The sequence below is a fragment of the Macaca fascicularis genome, chromosome 7 (genome assembly GCF_037993035.2).
Source record: "Macaca fascicularis isolate 582-1 chromosome 7, T2T-MFA8v1.1".
In the NCBI taxonomy this organism is placed as follows: Eukaryota; Metazoa; Chordata; class Mammalia; order Primates; family Cercopithecidae; genus Macaca; species Macaca fascicularis.
Window position 1 is genome coordinate 79,084,037 of NC_088381.1, and position 20,746 is coordinate 79,104,782.

At 39.7% G+C, this 20,746-nt stretch overlaps 1 protein-coding gene across 2 annotated transcripts in view; it reads left to right on the top strand.

The window, feature by feature from the left end:
* Window positions 1-20,746, top strand: part of MCTP2 (multiple C2 and transmembrane domain containing 2) — a 258,463-nt gene that overhangs the window by 89,075 nt on the left and 148,642 nt on the right. For both annotated transcript variants that reach the window (XM_005560564.5, XM_073998498.1), the window contains exon 5: window positions 20,408-20,550. In XM_005560564.5, the coding sequence (XP_005560621.3) occupies window positions 20,408-20,550 (143 nt within the window). The remainder of the gene's footprint in view (window positions 1-20,407; window positions 20,551-20,746) is intronic.

Here is a 20,746-nt window from a genome sequence, read left to right on the forward strand (position 1 = left end):
TCTCTGCAGAGTTTATCACAGTTAAAACATCATGTGAGAATTTGGCTTTTAATTTGTGCAAACCTAATATAATCCAAGTGTAAATACCCAGTAAGGAGTCTAGGTCATAAACTGTGCTGTTTCAGTCCCTATTTCTTTTGAAACCAGTAGTAATTGTTCTTGTTTTTTTTTTTTTCTTTCATTTTGGGGAACACTTTATCATTATCTATTAAGAAAATACCCTACTCTTTCAACAAGTTCATGTTTTATACCTTGGGGATGTATAGTATGGCTTCCTATGTTATTATTGTTAATTTCTGTTTGATTATCACAAGTATTAAATTAGTGATGAAGGTATGACCTTGAGCCTGCTCAGGGCAAGACAGCATTTGAGGGTCTACTGTGGGTTCAAGAGGGGGTCCTCATTACTAATACGTGTGCTCCCTCACTCCTGCCTCCTTTGCCTAGGAACAACGTCACTTATCACTACAGCATTATTTTCTACGAAACCCGACCGAGACTCAGAATTTTTATCTAACACAATCCTTTGGACCAATAGTTCTCATAATTGAATGGGCCTCAGAAGAATCTTGGGAACTAATGAAAATGTACATCTCTGAGCCCCACACACAGATTCTCTGATTCAGTGTGTCTGGGGTGGGGCCAGGGAATTTGCATTTCTAACAAGTTCCCAGGTGAGGCTGCTGCTGCTGGCCCAGGAACCACACTTTGAGAACCTTTACTCTAGGCAGTCCCCGTCACAGGTGGATGTTGGCACATGAGAAGAAACCCATGCTTCTCCTTGAGGTAGAGTTTCAATTCTTGGTTATGTTAGCCACGACATTGTATGTTCCTGGAGCTTGTTCTCATTACCTGTTTGCTATCACTGATCTCAGCTTTACTTAATTTGTATTCTTGGAATATAATTTAATTTAGTATTAACCCAATTAAAATAATTAGGTTCAAGAAAGTGTGTGATATGCTAAAGTACTAACTATAAAATGTTTTTGGCTTATCTATGCATTTACAATATTTAGTCTTTATAACATGTTCTCCAGTTCTGTAGATACTAAACGAATAGCTTATTGTTGCAATAGGAAGTATTGCAACAATACAGACTCAGATGGCACTTCTCCTATGCAATCTTTTATGTTTTTCACAGGCATAAGCTCTCTCTCACCTCAATCGTACACAGATTTTACCTTTATAAAACATACACCTTTATCCTTAATTGGGTAAATGACTGATCTGCCCTATTACAATCTTAGTGCTATATTAGGAGGAAGAATAGTTTATTAATCTTTGCATGCCCTCCTGTGATATACTTGATGGTTTATACACAGAGTATTTTTAATTAATTTTAGTTCTTCATTGAAGAAATCCAACTTCAGTGCTGGAGTTAAGAAGCATTGAGGCCTGTTATAAAAGGGAAAGTATCTTTGCAGAATGAACAGGATTTAGTCACTTACTCCCTTATTCAACAAGCATGTCTTGGGTTTCCTCAGTGAAATGAGCACTACACTGGTACTCTTCTGGGGCTTGGTGATTAAAGTCAGCAAAAAGGATTTATATGATTTCCAAGATAAAAGATGACTTTCATACAGATCACCTGGTCCAGCTGCTGATTTAATGGAAGCTTTAATTCAGGAAATGGAAGCACAAAAATTAACTGACTTGTTGAAGGTCACATTGGGAGGCAAGATTCAGGGCAGATAGGGTGGTTCAGTGGGACAAGAAGAGGATTTGGATTTGGTCTACTACTTGGCTTTGTGATCTCACTGTACAACTTTACATAACCTCTCTAAAATGGGTGTGATGTGACTTGCCTCATAATGTGATTGTAAGGACTGAAAAATTAAAACACTACGGATGAGGCTGGGGGACAGAATGTTAGGTAAAATAAGTCAGGCACAAAAAGACAAATATCCCATGTTCTCACTCATGTGTGAGCTGGAAAGTTGATCCATGGAGGTAGAGAGGAGAATGCTTACTACCAGAGGGTGGGAAGGGTGGGAATGGGGGAAACGAAGAAGGATTGGTTAAGGGGTACAAAAATACAGTTAGAATAAGTTATAGTGTTCAATGGCTCAGTAGGGTGACTCTAGTTAATAATAATTTATTGTATATTTCAAAATAGAAGATTTGGCATGTTCCCAACACAAAGAAATGATGTGTTTGAGGTGATGCATATTTCAGTTATGCTGATTTGATCATTACACATTGTATGCATGTATCAAAATATTACATGTGCCCCATAAATATGTACTATTATTGTGTGTTAATAAAGAAGTATAGATGATATAATGGCCTACATGTAGAAATAGGCAATAGATATGTTGTTATAGTAATTAATGAATGATCATAATACAAGTTGGCCATGTTCTTGACTCCCAGCACAGAACTCATTGCTGTGTTCCATGTCAGCTCCCCCATCATTGAACTTGGATGCTTGATCCTTAACTTGTGTCAGTTTGCCAATTTCTCTGTGCTCTCTCTATGATCTGTCTTCAGCGTAGGGTTTTTAAAATACAGCTCATCAATAAACAATGCAGGACGTTAGGGTTGCCAAACCCTCATGCAGTCAGACATCCACATATAACTTTTGAATTCCCAAAACACAACTGCTAATGTCCTACTCTTCACTGGAAGCCTTACTGATAACATGAACAGTCCATTGGCACGTATTTTGTATATGTGTTTTGTACTGTATTCTTATAACAAGGTAAGCTAGAGAAAAAGTGTTAAGAAAATCATAAAAGGGAGAAAATAGATTTACTATTCGTTAAGTCAAAGTGGATCATCATAAAAGCCTTCACCCTCATTGTCTTCACATCCAGCTGGCTGAGGAGGAGGTGAAAGACCAGGGTTTGGTCTTGGTGTCTGAGGAGTTGCAGAAGAGGAAGAAAATCCTGTATAAGTGAACCCTTGCAGTTGTTCAAACTCATGTTGTCAAGAGTCAACTGTATTTTATTTTCCTATGTGGAATCATGCATTTAATTTTAAGTAAAAAATACACAGATCTAATCAATCACATATTTTTTATTATGACAGAGGCTCCTTCAAAGGTATTCAAATATGTTGCAAGCTTGACTGTGGAGGAGCAGTAGCTTCAGAACCTTTAATTCCAATTGCACAGTCTCTGTTTTTGAAATTTTTTAGGGAGAAAAACTATTTTTGATGAATCACTCTTTGCTAAGGAAGGAGTTCTGCATTTTCTTCGGATTGTTACGTAATCATCACTGTCTATGTTACTTTCTGACTGGAACATGGATTAGTAAACTTTTTATGCCTTTGTGGGCCATAACTGAAAATTAACTCTTGACATAGTGAGAAAGCAGCCATAGACAATAAACAAATGAACATAGTTGTTTTCCAATAAATATTTATTTACAAAAACAGGCAGTGGTCTGGATTTAACTGATGGGCCAAAGTTTGTTGACCTCTGCCTAGAATATCATGGTCTGATTTTTGGATTCTTGCTTTTAAAAACTGCTCTAAAACCATTATCTACAACAAAGATGGTATAATCTAATTAGGCAGTCATCAAGAGTTGAGGCTAATGCTTTCAGCAGAAGCGTCTTGGAAATACGACATGAAATAATGCAGAAAAATCCGGAGATGTTGAGTAATAAAAAATCATTTTCTTGCTATTTAACTGAGCAGTTGAGTGGAAGAATATGGTATGTCCCTTAGGAAAAGACAGCTCACAAACCCCAAGAAAGAGTATTAAAAAGAGCTTAAAGGGTTTGTGATTAAGCATAGGAAGTTTTCGGTCACATACAGAAGTGGACTCTCAGATACCCGAGTTCCCTGTCTCTGCTGTGATGCCATCAGCCAGAGGCTGGGAAATAGGCTTCATTGGCATAAAGAGCTATGAGGTTTTATCTGAATCACTCCCTTCCCTGGTTCAGACACAGAGCTGGTTTGTTAAGCAGGCTATCAAGGCAGGATTTTGAGCTTTTTTGGGGAGTTTTGGTGAAGATTGCTCAACTACACCATTGTTAATTGTTCTTTAGAAAGACTCATGAGGAAGTCTGGCTTCAGAACAATGGGCAGGTTTAGCAATGGTGTCGGGAAAGGGGTAATGTTGTATAATTGCCACCAGAACACCTCAGGGTCTTTAGCTGTCCACCTCTCTGTGTGTCTGTGTGTGCATACTTAAAAAAACAAAAACCTATGGGTAATTAAAAATGAAGTTGGTGGGAGACTAAGAACTCCCTGTCTTAAGCATGCTTAATACCCATGAATAATCATGGACACAGAAGATTATCATGGGAGGCTGAGAAGTTTGGATTAGGTAGCTCTGGAAGTGTGGCCACATTTAGAAGATTGTTCCTTGCAGGTGGTTTACCAGTTCTTCAAGAATTTCCTTTGAATCTTTGGCATGTGGGCCTTCAACCTTGACAAGACTAGGTCTGGTATTGGGGAACTCAGGAGTAAACTAAGCAGCCCTGTTATTATTACTGTTATTATTTCTTGTTGGATGACTTTGGCTTTGTAGTGGTCTAAGATCGAGTCTTACTCAGATGCTGTCAATGGGCCAGGCGAGGCGTTGAGCTCACCTTTGTTAGCAATCCCCGGAAGAGGAATGGCCGCCATCTTCCTGCCTCTCTTCTGTCTCAGCCATTGCCTGTGTGTTGTGTTCATCTGACTCTCCCTGTCCCCTCTTCTATTTCTCTCATCTTTCTTTGCTCGTTCTACTCTCCTTTTCTTCATGCAAATGTTTTCCTTTTATTTCCTTATAGTCCCCTTTTCCTTTCTATTATTTTCCAGGATGTTATACAAGATGTATTGTTTTTGACCAAATAGTACTTACACTTGTTTTAACTTCTTGATCTGAGTAGCTATTGGCAGTCTTAAACTTTGAGATTGGTAAAGCAGAAGAAATATGTGAGCAATCGCTTTTAATTCCAACTGCTTCATGATTTGGTTGATGCGTGGAGGAAATTGAACCCTGGGTCAATTTCCCATCAGAAGGAAGGTGGCCGAGAAGGAGGTGTTCTGGCGTCTTAGAGCTGGTGCTATGCCCCAGGCCGGGCTTGAACTTTAGCCTTGTGATATGGGCAGGTCTCTCGTCCTGTGCAAAATGCTCAGCTCATACTCTGCTGGCTCCTAGAACACTAATAGGTGGAAAACAATAGCCCTCGCATTAAAACCCTATGTTTTTCTGTAATGTTAGGCAGTTGTAGTAGTTTTTACTGTGTTGCCGGTGCCCTCTTGTGGCCACTCTGCAGTGTTGCAAAAGTAAAAGAAAAGTCAGTTGAAGTTCGCTGTCACATTACTAGGGCCGTGAACATCATCCCTTCAGCTGTCAGTTGAGGCTTGATGGTTTTCTTTTTTGATGCAAGTTTTAGTGGATGAAAATTCATAAACACTCATTCAGAAAACTGCTCTCTTTCTCAATTTCCAGCACAGGTAGATATCTGACCGTCGTTTTTAGAGCAATGGCAGCTTTATTTGCAGATAATGGAAAAAAATGTACTACGTAAGTCATGTTCGTATTTAAAAGGAGTAGTTCAGAGAAAAAGTTTAAAGATCTCTTGATATGGTGAAAACTGTGCTATGTAATCGGTGTTACACAGCATAATTTTTAATATTAAATAATTATTGTTTATTATTATGTTATTAAATTATTGTTGTTTAATAAATTACTGAATTGTTACCAAAAAGTTCAAAAAGTTAAAATGACTGATTTGAGTCCTGGTTTTCTTTTGCTATTTAGCAGGCTAATTTTTATGATGTTGCTAGAACTCTATTGTATACTGAGCAGCGGTATAACTTCCCAACAGGTGTGTTCTGAATGGGATGTGCTGGAGTATTCATTCTGGTAGCCCTCTGGGCACCTCTGTTAGGCTTGGGCCAGCCCCTCAGCAGTCTCTGCCTTAAACTCTGCTGTGCCCTACAGACATCATTTTCTTTTTGTGCCATGATGTGACGTGTTGAAGAGTGCTGGATGGTAGGTGAGAGTCATGCATAGGCTTTAGACGTGCACCACCAGAGTTTGGATTCTAGCTCAGACATGGTCTAGCCATGAGCCTGCTAGGCTTATGGTACAATTAATCTGGTGCGTGTGCTTGTGGAGACTTGGTGGTGGTGGTGAGGCGGGGCCGTGGGGTGGGTGGAGCTGAAACGGTAATATGCAGTAAATATTAGCTATTTTTATGGCCGTGTGAATTGTCATAATTATTCTTGGAATAGTTATTCTAGTTTGGGTTTTGCTTTTGCATTTTGCCTGTGGGAACAGGAATGACTTTGTAATTTTCCCATCGTTTTTATTGTGGGCCTGTCTTCCCAGTTTCCTCATCAATGTTTGAATATTTTGTGTGTCTTTTACTTCTTTTGAGATAGATGTTCCTCCCCCTGCCACCACCACCACCTCTAACCCGGGTGGTGTGAGGGTTGTGAAAGGTGTTTTCTGAGGTCAGGTCTTATTTTCTGTGAAACAGGAGAAATGAGAGACTCTTTTAAAAGGCACCTTATTTGAATAAAGACTGTCATGGATTGAGGTTTTATTTTCTCTGTTATAAATTTGACCTAGAAAATGCCCCTTCAGATATTATAGTGACAGACATGAGTAAAACTGGCGTTGATGAAGGCACACCCCTAGGCCTTACCGAAATTCTGAACATACTCTACTCAATTGCCCCATTTTTTTTTTTTTTTTTTTTTTTGAGATGGAGTCTTGGTCTGTCACCAGGCTGGAGTATAGTGACGTCATCTCAGCTCACTGCAACCTCCAACTCCCTGGTTCAAGTGATTCTCCTGTCTCAGCCTCCTGAGTAGCTGGGATTACAGGCGTGCCCCACCACGCCCAGCTAATTTAGTTTTTAGTAGAGATGGGATTTCACCACATTGGCCAGGATGGTCTCGATCTCCTGACCTCGTGATCCACCTACCTCAGCCTCCCAAATTGCTGGGATTACAGTCGTAAGCCTCCATACCTGGCCCACCGCAATTTTAAAAATCTATTTTTCTTTCTAAAGTGAAAGAGAATCTGGCTTTTGAATGTTTAGTTACCTGGTGTTTTCTCTCTACACATTTTTCTCTGTATTATAAAAACTTTGTTTTGGAGAAGAAATTAAAAACTTAGTAGGGGCATCATACTTTATTCAATCGACATTTCGAATTTTGTTCACAATTTTTGCTATTAGGAATAATGCCACAACAAACATGCTTATGCCTAAATCTGTGTGTACAACTTACTTTTTCATATATCTGCAAGTAAGTTATATTTATTCAGTTGGATTGTATTTTTCTGTTACATGATTTGAGCATTTCAAGATTCTCATTACAAAATTGCCAATTTACTGTTGAGAAAGACCTATTTTGTTGACCTACTGGTATGTGAAAATGGGCCGCTTTTTGTTTCTCACCTACCTTGTATGTAGAATATTGTTGTTGTTGTTGTTGTTTGAGACTGAGTCTCGCTCTTGTCGCCCAGGCTGGAGTGCAGTGGCGTGATCCTGGCTTACTGCAACCTCTGCCTTGGGTTCAAGCGATTCCCCTGCCTCAGCCTCCTGAGTAGCTGGGATTACAGGCATGTGCCACCACACCCAACTAATTTTTGTGTTTTTAGTAGAGACGGGGTTTTGCCATATTGGCCAGGCTGGTCTCGAACTCTTGACCTCAGGTGATCCCCCCACCTCAGCCTCCCGAAGTGCTGGGATTACAGGTGTGAGCCACCGTGCCCAGTCAGATCTTTGTGATTTTGATAGAAGGAAAGTGTTGCCTTGTTTTTTTCTTTAAATTGTATTCATCAATGTGTACCTTTAAATATGTTTGGTTAATGAGATATTTGCTTCTCTGCATAGTCTGTTCCATGCATCACTGTTATTCATTCTGTCTCCTGGGCATGTTTACGTGCATTTTTTTTTTAATATGTCACTTGCCTTTAGATTTTGTTTATAAAGTTTTTGTTGCAAAAATATTTTTAGTCTTACAGTTCTTTTCTGGAAAGTGTCTTCATTTTTTTTTATCTAGAAAGCTTCTTGAGAGACACGTACATTGACCTACATTTATTCTCTTTTCTATCTAGTTTTACATTTATCTCTTTGATCTGTGTCAAGTTTACTTAGTTTCTGGCCCAAAGCAGGAGCTTAGTTTTACTGTAACCAAATAGCTATCTAACTAACTAGGACTAAATATTTCTTTTCCTAATGATGTGACGGTCACTTTTTAAGTATACATTAAATTACAACACATATTGGAGTCTGCTTCAACAATTTCTCTTTGATTCCTGTTGATGTTTTTCTCTTGTTTGGCATCAGCTCCACACCAGAGTTTTACTGTATGGAAAATTCAGTCCTTTTTATTTTGCAACATTTGGGATTTGCTTCTCATTGGAGTACCTTCTCTGAACGCCAGATGGCATGAGATAACTGGCCACATCTGGGCCAGTGTATCAGAAAAATTGTCATTCAAGAGCAAATGTGAACCTTTCAAAGATTCAGACACCCATTCGGTAACACAGGAGTGGTTTTTCTTCACTCTTTGAGTTTTGGTAGCTTGCGGATGTCCTGCAGTAAGTGATTGGAGCTGAGTTTTAAAATTGGTTTCTGTTTATTCCTTTGCCACTTGGTACAGAGCATCACTGGACGTGTTTGTTTCAACAGCCTTTAATGTATTCCCACAACTGAACCCTTTCCTCTGAAGATTTTTGTTGTATGGTTTTGTTTTGGGAATCTGTGTGGACTTGTGGATTGATCAGAACGTCCTGATACTCTGCTGCTTTGTAGAGTCAGTTTTTCTGTTTCTGTGGAATCCCATCTCAATTCCTATGAAGTGCCTTGGAGCAAAATTGTAGGATATTTTCTATTCCTGCTGCACGTAAGAAAATTGCCTTACACCAAACCAAACATCATTGGTTTGAATTAAATGTGGCATGTCTTCTATTTGCTTGATTGGGACTTCTCTAGAGGGGGTAGTTTTTATCAAGTGTTTATTTCTTTTTCTTCTTCTTTTTTTTTTTTTTTTTTGAGATTGAGTCTCGCTCTGTCGCACTGGCTGGAGTGCAGTGGGGCGATCTCCGCTCACTACAAGCTCCGCCTCCCGGGTTCATGCCCTTGTCCTACCTCAGCCTCCTGAGTAGCTGGGATTATAGGTGCCCGCCACCATGCCTGGCTAATTTTTTGTATTTTTAGTAGAGATGGGGTTTCACTGTGTTAGCCAGGATGGTCTCGATCTCCTGACCTCGTGATCCGCCCGCCTCGGCCTCCCAAAGTGCTGGGTTTACAGGCGTGAGCCACCGCGCCCAGCCTATCAAGTGTTTATTTCTATACCACAACAGTACATGCTGTGTTTCAAGTCATTCTTTTAATGTATTTGTTTCATTGTTTGTAAAGTTGATAAGAGGAATTCTGCCTGTGCGCACATTGATGTGTGTTTGTGTATTCCCACATATCCATGATTTACTCATGGCTGAGTTTTGATTTCAGCGACAGTCCTATCACACCATCACGCCTTGCTAAATTTGAGATGGGGAGTGTGGCCTGTCGTGGTGAAGGGTCTTATTCTTGAGTCTCTCTCTATGTAACAAATTACCTTGAATCTCAGCAGCAGCCGTGTGTTCATGAGTTCTGGGAGTGTAAATTTGGACAAGGCCCAGTGGAGATGGCCTGTTTTTGCTGTACACTGTCTGGGGCTTCACCTGGGAAGACTTGAAGGTTGTGAAGAGTTGGCTATTGGGAACCTGTCTTTGGAAGACTTGAAGGTCTGTTGATTCCCATATTGTGTGTATGGAATCAGGCGTCTGGAAGATGAAGATGGTTCCACATGAGGCCTCTCCATGTAGCATGTCTTCCTCGTGACATGGCAGCTTCAGAGTCTTCAAGCTTTTTATGTGGAAGCTCAGGGCTCCAGGCACAAGGGTCCCAGCACAAGGCAGAAGCTGCATCACCTTTTAGGGCGCGGCCTTGGAAGGAACACCGCACCACAACGGTTGAAGCAGTCACCCAATTTAAGAGGAGTGGGGACAGATACCCTACTTTTTTATTAAGTACCACAGAATTTGGGGGCTATTTTGTAAAATTACTGTAGTTCTGAAGCCTTTAGAGTGAAAACAATCTGGGTTCAAGGCTCAGCTCTGAACTTTCTAACTTTCCTCATCCTTTAAAACATTTTTTTATTACCTATATTTAAGGCACAACATGATATTTTGATATCCATAGTGTAGTAGTAGTCTGTTCTTGCATTGCTATAAATACCTGAGGCTGGATAATTTATAAAGATAAGAGACTTAATTGGCTCATGGTTCCACAGGCTGTACAGGAAGCATGATGCTGGCTTCTGAGGAGCTTACAATCTTCTGTTCCAGGGAGCAAGCATGTCACATGAGAGCAGGAGCAAGGCAGAGAGCAGGGAGGTGCCACATACTTTTAAACCACCAGATCTCTTGAGAATTCACTCACTGTCGTGAAGACAGTACCAAGAGGGATGATGCAGAGCCATTCATCAGAAATCCACCACCATGACCAAATGACCTCCCAACAGGCCCCACCTGCAACATTAGGGATTACATCTCAGTATGAGGTGTGGATGGGGACACACATGCAGACCATATCACATAGTGAAATGCTTCCTACAGTGAAGCCAATTAACATATCCATCATCACATAGTTAGTTTTTTGTGTGTGGTAAGAGCACTTAAAATCTATTCTCTTAATAAATTTTTCATATATAATACCCTTCCATTACCTGGAGTCCTCATCGTATGGTAGATCTCCAAGACTTACTCATCTTACATAACTGCACCTCGGTGCCTTTGACCTACTTCACCCTGTTTCTTTGCTCCCCTTCACTTGGGAAGAAGTCTTCTACTTTTTGTTTGTGTGTATTCGATTTCTTTTTAGATGCCACATATGAAAGAAGACCATGTGGCATGTTTTTTCTACGCCTGGCTTATTTCACTTAGCATAATGTCCTCCAGGTTTATTCATGTCGTTGCAAATGGCAGGATCTCCTTTTATAAGACTGAGAAGTATTCCTCATCCTTAAAGCAGCAGTGTAAAGCATGTATATCTCCTTTTGTAGGATTAAAGGAGATCATTCCCATGTTAATGTTACTCTTGAATTTTGGTCCTGTTCTATTTTTTTTCTATAAAGGCTGGTGTCCATTTACTTAGACTTAGATTTGTGCTTAAATAGTAGCTTGGGTGGGGGATTATTTCTAGTAATTTTTAATAAGGAGAATGCGAGAGTATCAAAAATCATGTACGCTTTGGTAATAATGAATTTCTGGAACACAGATTACTAATACGCATATAGGCGTTGTAGATTTCACACTTTATAGAGATTCTAAGCAACTGTATTCATTGATTCTCTGGCTTATTCCTTTCTTATATTTTTTTCTCCTCTAAACCTTTCTAGTCTCTTTTTATTGCAGTATTCTAGCTGCTGCCTCTCCTGTCCCTTTTTTCTATGTTGTCATGCCTTATTCTAACTTTACATGGGGCCCTCATTTTTTCGTGTTACAGGGACAACCATGTATGAGGTCTCTAAGCTGAAATTCACGCCCTTTTTTGGGTGACCAAGAATAGGGATACAGGTATATGGGAGTGTGTGTGTATGTGTTTGCTTGTTTGTTTTGAGACAAGGTCTCACTCTGTTGCCCAGGTTGGAGTGCAGTGGTATAATCCTGGCTGACTGCAACCTCTGCCTCCCAGGCTCAAGCAGTCCTCCCACGTCAGCCTCCCAATTAGCTGGGACAAAAGCTATGCACCACCATGCCTGGCTAATTTCTGTATTTTTTGTAGAGGTGGAATTTTGCCATGTTGCCCAGGCTGGTCTTGAATTCCTGAGCTCAAGCAATCCACCTACCTCAGCCTCCCAAAGTGCTAGGATTACAGGCATGAGTCACCACACCCAGTGCAGGCATATGTTTTTAATGACCAGTTTGCCAAAAGCCAATTAGTTCAATCATGTATTCAACCAAATGACCAATTCACTGAAATTACTGAATTCATCATGTTAATATATTGACAATGCTTTTCTTCTTCTATTTATAAAGTTATAGCTATTGATATTCTTAAAAATATTGGATGGGGACTTTTAAAAATAGCTTTTGAAGGTCTCTGGGTCATCTTATTTGATGGGTTATAAAGACAAAACCAAAACAGCATTTTAAGCAATATTTAATTTGTGTCAAGTCAAAACAGTAAGTGATAGAAGAGACTGAATATCTCATAGCTTAAGCTGCAGACCCACAAAGGGCAAGTGTAAGGAGAGAAAAAGGGAAGGTGTTAGGGGAAGAGGTGGGGGAGGGACTAAGAGTAGGGGAAGGCAGGGGAGGTATGTGGAGGTCTGGGATGGTATGGGGTGGGACTGAGGGAGTTCATGGGGGCTGTGGTGCTGGGAAGAATCTGAAGACCCAGGAGGACCTCCTTCCCCAGTTCTTAGACCTGCCCTATGTCTCATTGTTTATCCTCTGTGAGTTGCTATAAACTTTAAAATTAAACAAATTTTTGTAACGTTGAGAATTTCAGGTCATTGATTTTACTGTATATTGGTCATTGGAAATTCTTTCAGTAAATTGGACTTAGGTAAATTGCCTGGAGCTATTGCAACTCAGGGTCTGTCAGTGGGCAGACCTTGCCCACGGTGCCAATACGTGGCAGGTCTATTTAGAGGAAGGAAGTCAATCGTATTTGGAAGAGAAGTTCAGGAATAGTTCAATCAGAGTGTGCTAAATGGAAAAACAGACAGGAAGGCCAGTAGAAGATTGGGGAAGCAACTGTTCTATGGTTGGTATCAAAAACGGCTGTGAGAAGCATGTGGCCCTTATCTGCAAAAGAAAGATAATGGGCCATGATAAACCTGGGAATGTGCATGTTCTGTTTATTTTGGTGGATAAAACCACTGGCTTGGAATTCTGCTAGCTTTGAATCTACCACTATCTGAAGTAGTATAGATTTTTCTCTGCACAGGAGAAGTTCCTTCTTTCTCAGATGGCTGAGGAAAAATGTCCTGTAAATTTCCATAACGTCCATTAGGGTTTCTGAAGAGGTCAATTAAAAGTGCCGCACGAGGCTGATAGCTCAGCTCTACTGTGAGAGGCCAGCAGCACCTGTTCAAAACTTAGAAACAACTTTTTTATTTTTATATTTTCTGGTGTCAAAGTCAGAACTTACAGATTCCATCTAAAAGAAGCTCAGGCATGATTCTTTTCCCAAGAAAAAGAGAAGATCCTAAATATGCGTATATATTCAGAAGACTATAAATGGATGTGTATAAATAGAATAGTCACTTATTACTCTTACCCTATTAGATAAAAAATTTAAAATATATACTTTTTGTATGTGTCCAAATACTATTTTTGTCATTGGAGTTTTATATATATAGCTCAGTGTCCCTAAAGAGCTAGTAAATAATTTAATTATTGACTTGAATTTGAAATCTTAAGCTCACCCAAAGAAAGTTATCAGATGTTCCAAAATGTGAAGTTAGTGTTAAAATATAGTGATAATTTCCTTTCATGAGCAAACAACTACTTCGGGAAACATATTTGATTAGAAAATTTTTCAAGCTAAAGACATTTCTTTTGGATAAATTGCATGGCTAAATTTTATAACTTGGCAAGCGTGCTTTGCTGACAGCAAGTAAGTAAACTTTTCCTACAAATAATGCTTTTGTATTCCACACAGTGTATTTTTAGTCCAAATTAGGAATACTAGTTTTTTAAAAAAATGTTACATAGTAAGTTTATACATATATATGCACAGACATACAGATAAAGTGAACATTAAACTGAATCATAGAAATATATTTATGGGCCAGGCGTGGTGGCTCATGCCTATAATCCCAGCACTTTGGGATGCCGAGATGGGCAGATCACGAGGTCAGAAGTCCGAGACCAGCCTGGCCGACTTGGTGAAACCTCATCTCTACTAAAAATACAAAATTTAGCTGGGCCTGGTGGTGGGCACCTTTAATCCTAGCTACTTGGGAGGCTGAGGCAGGAGAACTGCTTGAAACCAGGAGGTGGAGGAGGTTGCAGTGAGCTGAGATCTTGCCACTGCACTCCAGCCTGAGCGACAGAGCAAGACTCCGTCTCAGAAACAGGTGTATAAGGATTCTGATGTCTTACTAATTGAAGAAAGCAGGTAAATGATATTGTATAAAGACTGATCCCTTTTTGTGATAAGTGTGTGTGTATGTACATGTAAGCATGTAAAGTCTAAGTACATATCAGCATATTAAGCTTTTGTAGATGGGAATTTTTTTCTTTTTTTTTTTTTTTTTTTTTGAGTCGGAGTCTCGCTCTGTCGCCCAGGCTGGAGTGCAGTGGCCGGATCTCAGCTCACTGCAAGCTCCACCTCCCGGGTTTACGCCATTCTCCTGCCTCAGCCTCCCAAGTAGCTGGGACTACAGGCGCCCGCCACCTCGCCTGGCTAGATTTTTGTATTTTTTTTAGTAGAGACGGGGTTTCACCGTGTTAGCCAGGATGGTCTCGATCTCCTGACCTCTTGATCCGCCCGTCTCGGCCTCCCAAAGTGCTGGGATTACAGGCGTGAGCCACTACGCCCGGCCGAATTTTTTTTCTTTTTTAAAAACTTTCTTCTTCTTCTTTTTTTTTTTTTTTTTTTTTTTTTTTTTTTTTTTTACCATTGCCGTGAATTATATCAAAAAAAAGCAAAGAGAAGTTGTTTGTAATTAGAGCTGAATTTTAGAGGTTCATTTTATTTGCATATTACAATTGTTCTTGAGCCATTTAATGTGATATTGACTGTTTCTATTCACCATTTGTATTGGCACCAGCCATGTTCTTCAATAGCACTCTCAAGGTGGCAAGAGTTTCTAAAAATGATAAGAAAAATCAAGGGGAGAACAAAATCTTCAAATTCTATAGTTCCAGGTGACTGTTTCCTGATGATGACTTGAGTTGCCATGGGTCCTTACTGAGCTGCCTGTTATTTTTATCAATTGTGTCTCCAAAGTGCTCTGAAATCCTCAGTGAATACAGCAGTAGGAAAGGAAGTAGCCAGTCCTTATGAGGACTTAGTGATTTTTAGTTTTTATACAGCTCTTTCCTTCTAGGACAGCTCAGATTATTTTATAGAAATGTTCCCAAATCACACAGAATCCCTGCGAGAAGTAAGATAAGGAATTTTCTGTCAAACTTAAGAGAAGATGATATAAATTTCACACCTTTAGAGGTGGCAATAGAAGAAATACTATAGAAACAAATTAGTGTACATTAACTTGGAAAATTAAAGTAAAATAAATGAATATTTAATTACTGCTACATGCATTGCCATACACTCTTCCCCTTTATAACTTCAGTAGTAATACTAAAAATAGCACTCATGAGGCATTCTCAGCAAATGGCCGAAGCCTGCTATCATTGAAGTATATTGGATCATTCAGTTCTCAAAATGATCCCTTGAAGTTGATAGTTTTCTATCTCACAAGTGAAGATATTACAGCATAAGGAAACTGAGTAAATGGCCCTCAGTTATATAGTTAGTAAAAGGAAGGTCTGAGACTTTAATTCACCATGTCCATCTAACTTCAAAATTTATTCATTCATTCATCACATAAGTATAATCCATCTACCAGGCATATTAGGCACCTCTGGTCATTAATCTTACCTTCCAAAAGAGCTTTGATTTGGAGAAATTTCATAATATACTCATAGGTGGTCCAAATAATGTTTTCTATATTTAAATACGTTTGTAAAATATGGAATAGAAAAGTTTAAGGTGTTTTTTGATTTTGTTTGTTTAGAGAGACAGGGTCTTGCTCTGTTAGCCAGGTTATAGTGCAGTGGCATAATCCTAGCTCATGGTAAACTCTAAATCTTGGGCTCTAGCAATTCTCCTGCTTCAGCTTCCTGAGTAGCTAGGACCACAGGCACATGCAACCGCAACCAGCTAATTTTTTTTTTTTTTTCCCGGTGGAGATGGGGTCTTACTGTGTCACTCAGGCTGGTCTCAAACTCCTGGCCTCAAGTGATCCTCCCGCCTTGGCCTCTCAGAGTACTGGGATTATAAGCATGAGTCACTGTATCCAGCCTGTTATTTGTACTTCATTTCTTAACATAGTTTAATATTTTACTCTATATTATGAAAGTTGTAGGCTAGGAAATAGTAAGCAGCTTTTTAAAATGGTTTAGATCACATACCCTCTCCCATCCGTGGAGTGTCTCTCGAGATGAAGTTCTATGGAAGTGCTTTTAGGGCATTTTCTGAAACCCTGAGTAGGTCCTTCTTGTGGTCTGGTCCCAGCTTTCTCCTCAGTCCTCAACTCTCTGTTGCTATATTTTCTCAGCTACCAGGTTTCCTAGCTTTACCCTCTTTCTTCTTTCTTCTAAATTATAAGCTGCTGTCAGATTTATATTTCTAAATCTTGGCTCTGAACACTTTAGCCTGCTGCTCTTGAGTGAACCTGAATTTCCTTCCCTCTTCGTATTAAAATAATTCCAGATGAGCTAAAGGCTTAAGTGGTGAGGAGAAAAAAAAAAAAAAAAGACTATAAAATCAGTGGAAGAAAACATAGCTGAATTAATTTAAAATTTTGTACAACATTGCTTCTAAACAGGATGTTAAACTACAAAGCCATAAATACAACTTAGGTAAATTTGATGAAATAAAAATGAAAATCACTTATTGCCAGAAATCACGTAAGTCTAAACAAATTCTGACGAGACTTATAGTCAATGGTTGATTGATTTCCATAATGAAGGGGCTCATTTAAATCCATAAGCAAAAGACAAAACCGTGGGCCATTCATATTCATTTCTCCAGCAGTTTCATTGTTAAAATTTTCCTCTGAATATAATCGCTTACGGACTCCAAGATAATTATAGAAGGATGCCTATTGCAGTATTGTTTATACTAGTTAATAAAATTGGAAAAGATATTAATATCCATTATTTAGTAACTAATTACATAAACTAACACAATACCATGAAAATATATTCGGTTAGTTTTTTAAAAAACAGTTGATCTATATTGCTGGTATGAGCAGAGCTCCAAGGAATGGTAACTGTGAAAGCATGAGTCCACTAAAAACAATTCCATTTTTTTTTTCCTGTAAAATGCCCAAGAAACTATATATGGTGGGTATATTAGACAAGTGAGAATCAATGAAGAGTACTAGAGTAGAGATTTTACTTTTCATCCCTTTCAGAGTTGTGTGCATCTATTACTTTTCTTAAAAATTAAAAAAAAAAAGAAAAGAGTACAAACACCTGTATTTATTACAGATTATAAACTAAACTCCTTATTTTGCCTTTATAGGCTACTTGGGCCTCTGACTCATCTGTTTTTTACAACTTTATTTCTCATTGTATGTTCTTCCCTTAATCTCTGGATAGATTGAAATGCATGCTCGGCACCACACCACTCTAGTCATTTTGAGTCTCCTTTCCTCCTTCGCTTTTAGAGCAGATGCCTCCTACTGGAATGACCTCCTTCTCTGCCTGTTCTGATCCACCCATATTTCCACTCCCATCTTCTTTATTGCAGCCTCCACTGGTACTCCAGCTAGAACTAATCTTCCCCACCTATGAGCCATTATCATTCCCAGGTTCACTTCTGTTGGGACACTTCCTTCTTGAACTTTGTTTTATATGTCTGGGTTGCCTGCTGCCCCTTAGGTGAAGAAGAGCAAGATCTGGGTTGGATGCACCTTGTAACCTCCTGGAGTGCTCAGCACAGAGCCACACTCGGAAATGGCTGGAAGCTGTTTGTGGCTCATTAGCATGCCTGACAGATGCAGCATCGAGGGAGACATGATGACCCGTAGTGTCAGTGGGCAGGAGTAGAAACAAGGGCTGTCACATGTGGTCGTTAGGAAGGGAAGTGGGTGCAGCATTTTTAGAGGACTGATGACTGGCTGTTAGTTTTGCTTAACATATATATATGCGCATATATATGTATGTATATAGATACATGTATGTGTATATATATGTACTGCTGTGTGTTTGGAATGGAGCAGGACACTAGGGCCATGAATGCTTAACATCCTGATAGTCAGTCTACGTTTGAGGCTGAGGGACTCCATCAGGTCCACATGGCAGAACTGGTGACGGTCCCAGAATGGAGGCACCGTCTTTGGACTCCTGGCTTCATTCTCCTCGCCGAATACCACACTACCACAAGAGCCTCATTGTGTCTGAAGCTCCCAGTGAACAAGGTTAAAGTCCACCCATTCAGGTGTCATCTCATCATTTGTATAATCTGGGAGTTGCATTCCTGAGTGGCCGACCCCTTTTCAGAAGCTGCCTAGTTGAGATGTCACTTCCCTGACAGTGAGGCACTTAGGCTCAGAGAGAAAAATCACAATGTGCTCCCCCTTCTCTCAAATTTTCCCTAACAGTTAATGCGGCACTAACTTGACACCCTCTTTCCTTGTTTGGCTTTGTAAACCCCGGTCCCTTTTTCTATTAATTCCAGACATTAATATTTTCTTTCACGCAACTGCCGCCATTCACCCGTGAAACAGTTTGAACATTATGTAGCTGTCAAGATGCCTGGGGATTACCCAGTATGCCTTGCCTGTGAGAAACTGACACCACTGAGGCCTAGTTTTGAGATGTTTATTTTGAGAGTACGCTGACAAGCATGAAGGCCTGATCCCAGAGTGGCAATTTCATTTAATTAAAGGCCTCTTTTTATTATAGTTTTCCCCCACTTTTTTATATATATATATCAGAATGATTGTTAAAGTCTGCCTCGCCAGAGGTGTTCTCTTCTGCTGTAGGAGGGAGGGGGTGGGCGATTGCACTCTCACTAGTGAGCATTTCTCTGAATGGCTGTGAATGCATTCATTTTTGCTGTTCTCAGAACTGCCCCTGAACACGGTGTGTGTGCGTGTCTGTGCGTGTGTGCGCATGCATGTGCATGTGCATGCCCAAGTTTAAAATAAAGACTGATGGGCTTCCACTCCTATGTTACCAAACTTAAAATGTGAGATTTGACTATGTATATGTATATATTTGCAGCTAATTTAATTTTTGTTTAAAGTTAGTACCCTGGCAATACTGCAAGGCTGACTTCTCAAAATCGTGCCTTACTTAATCTAGTAAGGCTTTTAAACCATGGCTGCTATTTTACTTCGTAGCGATGTTTATTTCAGTTCAAATAGCTGGGAAATGGAGTGCATTCCATTTTCCGTAATTTTTAGTACTGGAGTTAAATGGAAATAATAAAAGGAGCTGAAAAAAGAAAAGAATGAAGTGTAATGCATGATGGATATTAATGATTTGATAAATGTTGTTATAGAGTAGCCTAATTAATTTTTGATGTGATATTCCTAGACTATATTGGCTTGATGTTGATATCAGCACTTCATTTCAATAAATATTCTGGGGGCCTGTCTTGGGTACTGTCCAAGGCACAGGGGAGATCCCAGTGAACAGACCGGGCTGTTGGTCTTTGTATGCTTATTCACTGCTGTGTTTCAAAATTAGCTATAGAATCATAACTCCCCAAATCAGATTTTCTTTCTTTGTAGCATTATCAGCTAGCCTTCATTTAGCTCCTCATTGGTTGCTCATTCATTTGTGCCTTCTCCATCCACCACTTACTAGGTAGTAATGAACAAGTGTATTCCAAGCGTTGTATCATGAGACGCACATGCATGTAACACACGCACAATACATAACTCATGTATTATGTTTTGCAGGCATTTTTTTTTTTTTTTTACTTGCATTGATCTGAAAAGTGTGGAGGAGGGTCTGCCATCAGCCCTTCTTTTTGCTTTGGGCAGAGTGACTGGAGGGACATTATTCATTTCTTTTGGCGTCTGTTTCAAAGCTCCCGGGGAGGAGCTGGGCAGGTCAGCGGTGTCAGCGCTGAGGCCAGCTGAGGGCCTGGCTGGTGTGGAGTTCAGCTGGCCTGGCTCAGACAATGTTGGCTGCTTTAGTGCAGGTGCGGGGAGGCAGCAAAGAATGGCAACTTTGTCAATTTAATCTCTTACGCCTGCAGTTTCACTTGTAGCCCCAACGTGCCATCTTTTGAGCCAGTGATTCCAGAGATTTATTTATTATGATTATATTTTCAAGTACAGGATTCTGTTGAATCAGCCATCTGGCTAAATGTTTGAAACTGATTTCTTTCATTTTGCACTGACTTGCTGCGGTTCCTACGAGGGGGTGGGCTTCCCCCTAGGACTTCTGACCCTGTTAGCTGGTGCTGGTAGATTTTACTTCTTGAATTTTTGTGACTAGTATAGGGGTGACCTACGAACAAAGAAATGAAACAAAAACTACTCAAGGAGCCCGTTTATATTCTACCACTAAAGGGAAAAAAGTATTATTCATTTATCCCAAACTGTTTCATATCTCCCTCTGTCCTCCACCTCCGAGGCCTTTAATCTCTGTGCAGGGAGACATTAGCCTGGGGAGTGGGGAAACGATCTTTATTTAGTGAAGGTCTCAGGCTTTTACATGTATTTTAAAATTCTGTCTTGTTTTCTTTTTCTTTTAAAGGCACAAGTGATCCTTATGTGAAATTTAAGCTGAATGGGAAGACGCTGTACAAAAGTAAAGTCATATATAAGAACTTGAACCCAGTATGGGATGAGATAGTGGTATTGCCAATACAAAGCCTTGATCAAAAGCTACGTGTGAAGGTAATCACAGATGGCTTTCAAATATGCTCCTTTATTAAAGACATTTCTCAGCAATTTCTCATGTCCTCTTAGATGTGAACTTGCCAAATTAATTCTTTTATTAGGACAGATTAAAATAATATAGAAGAAATTCCTTATACTATTTGTTGAAACTGTATGTTTCTCTTCGATCAATGAGATACACTCCAGTGAAAAT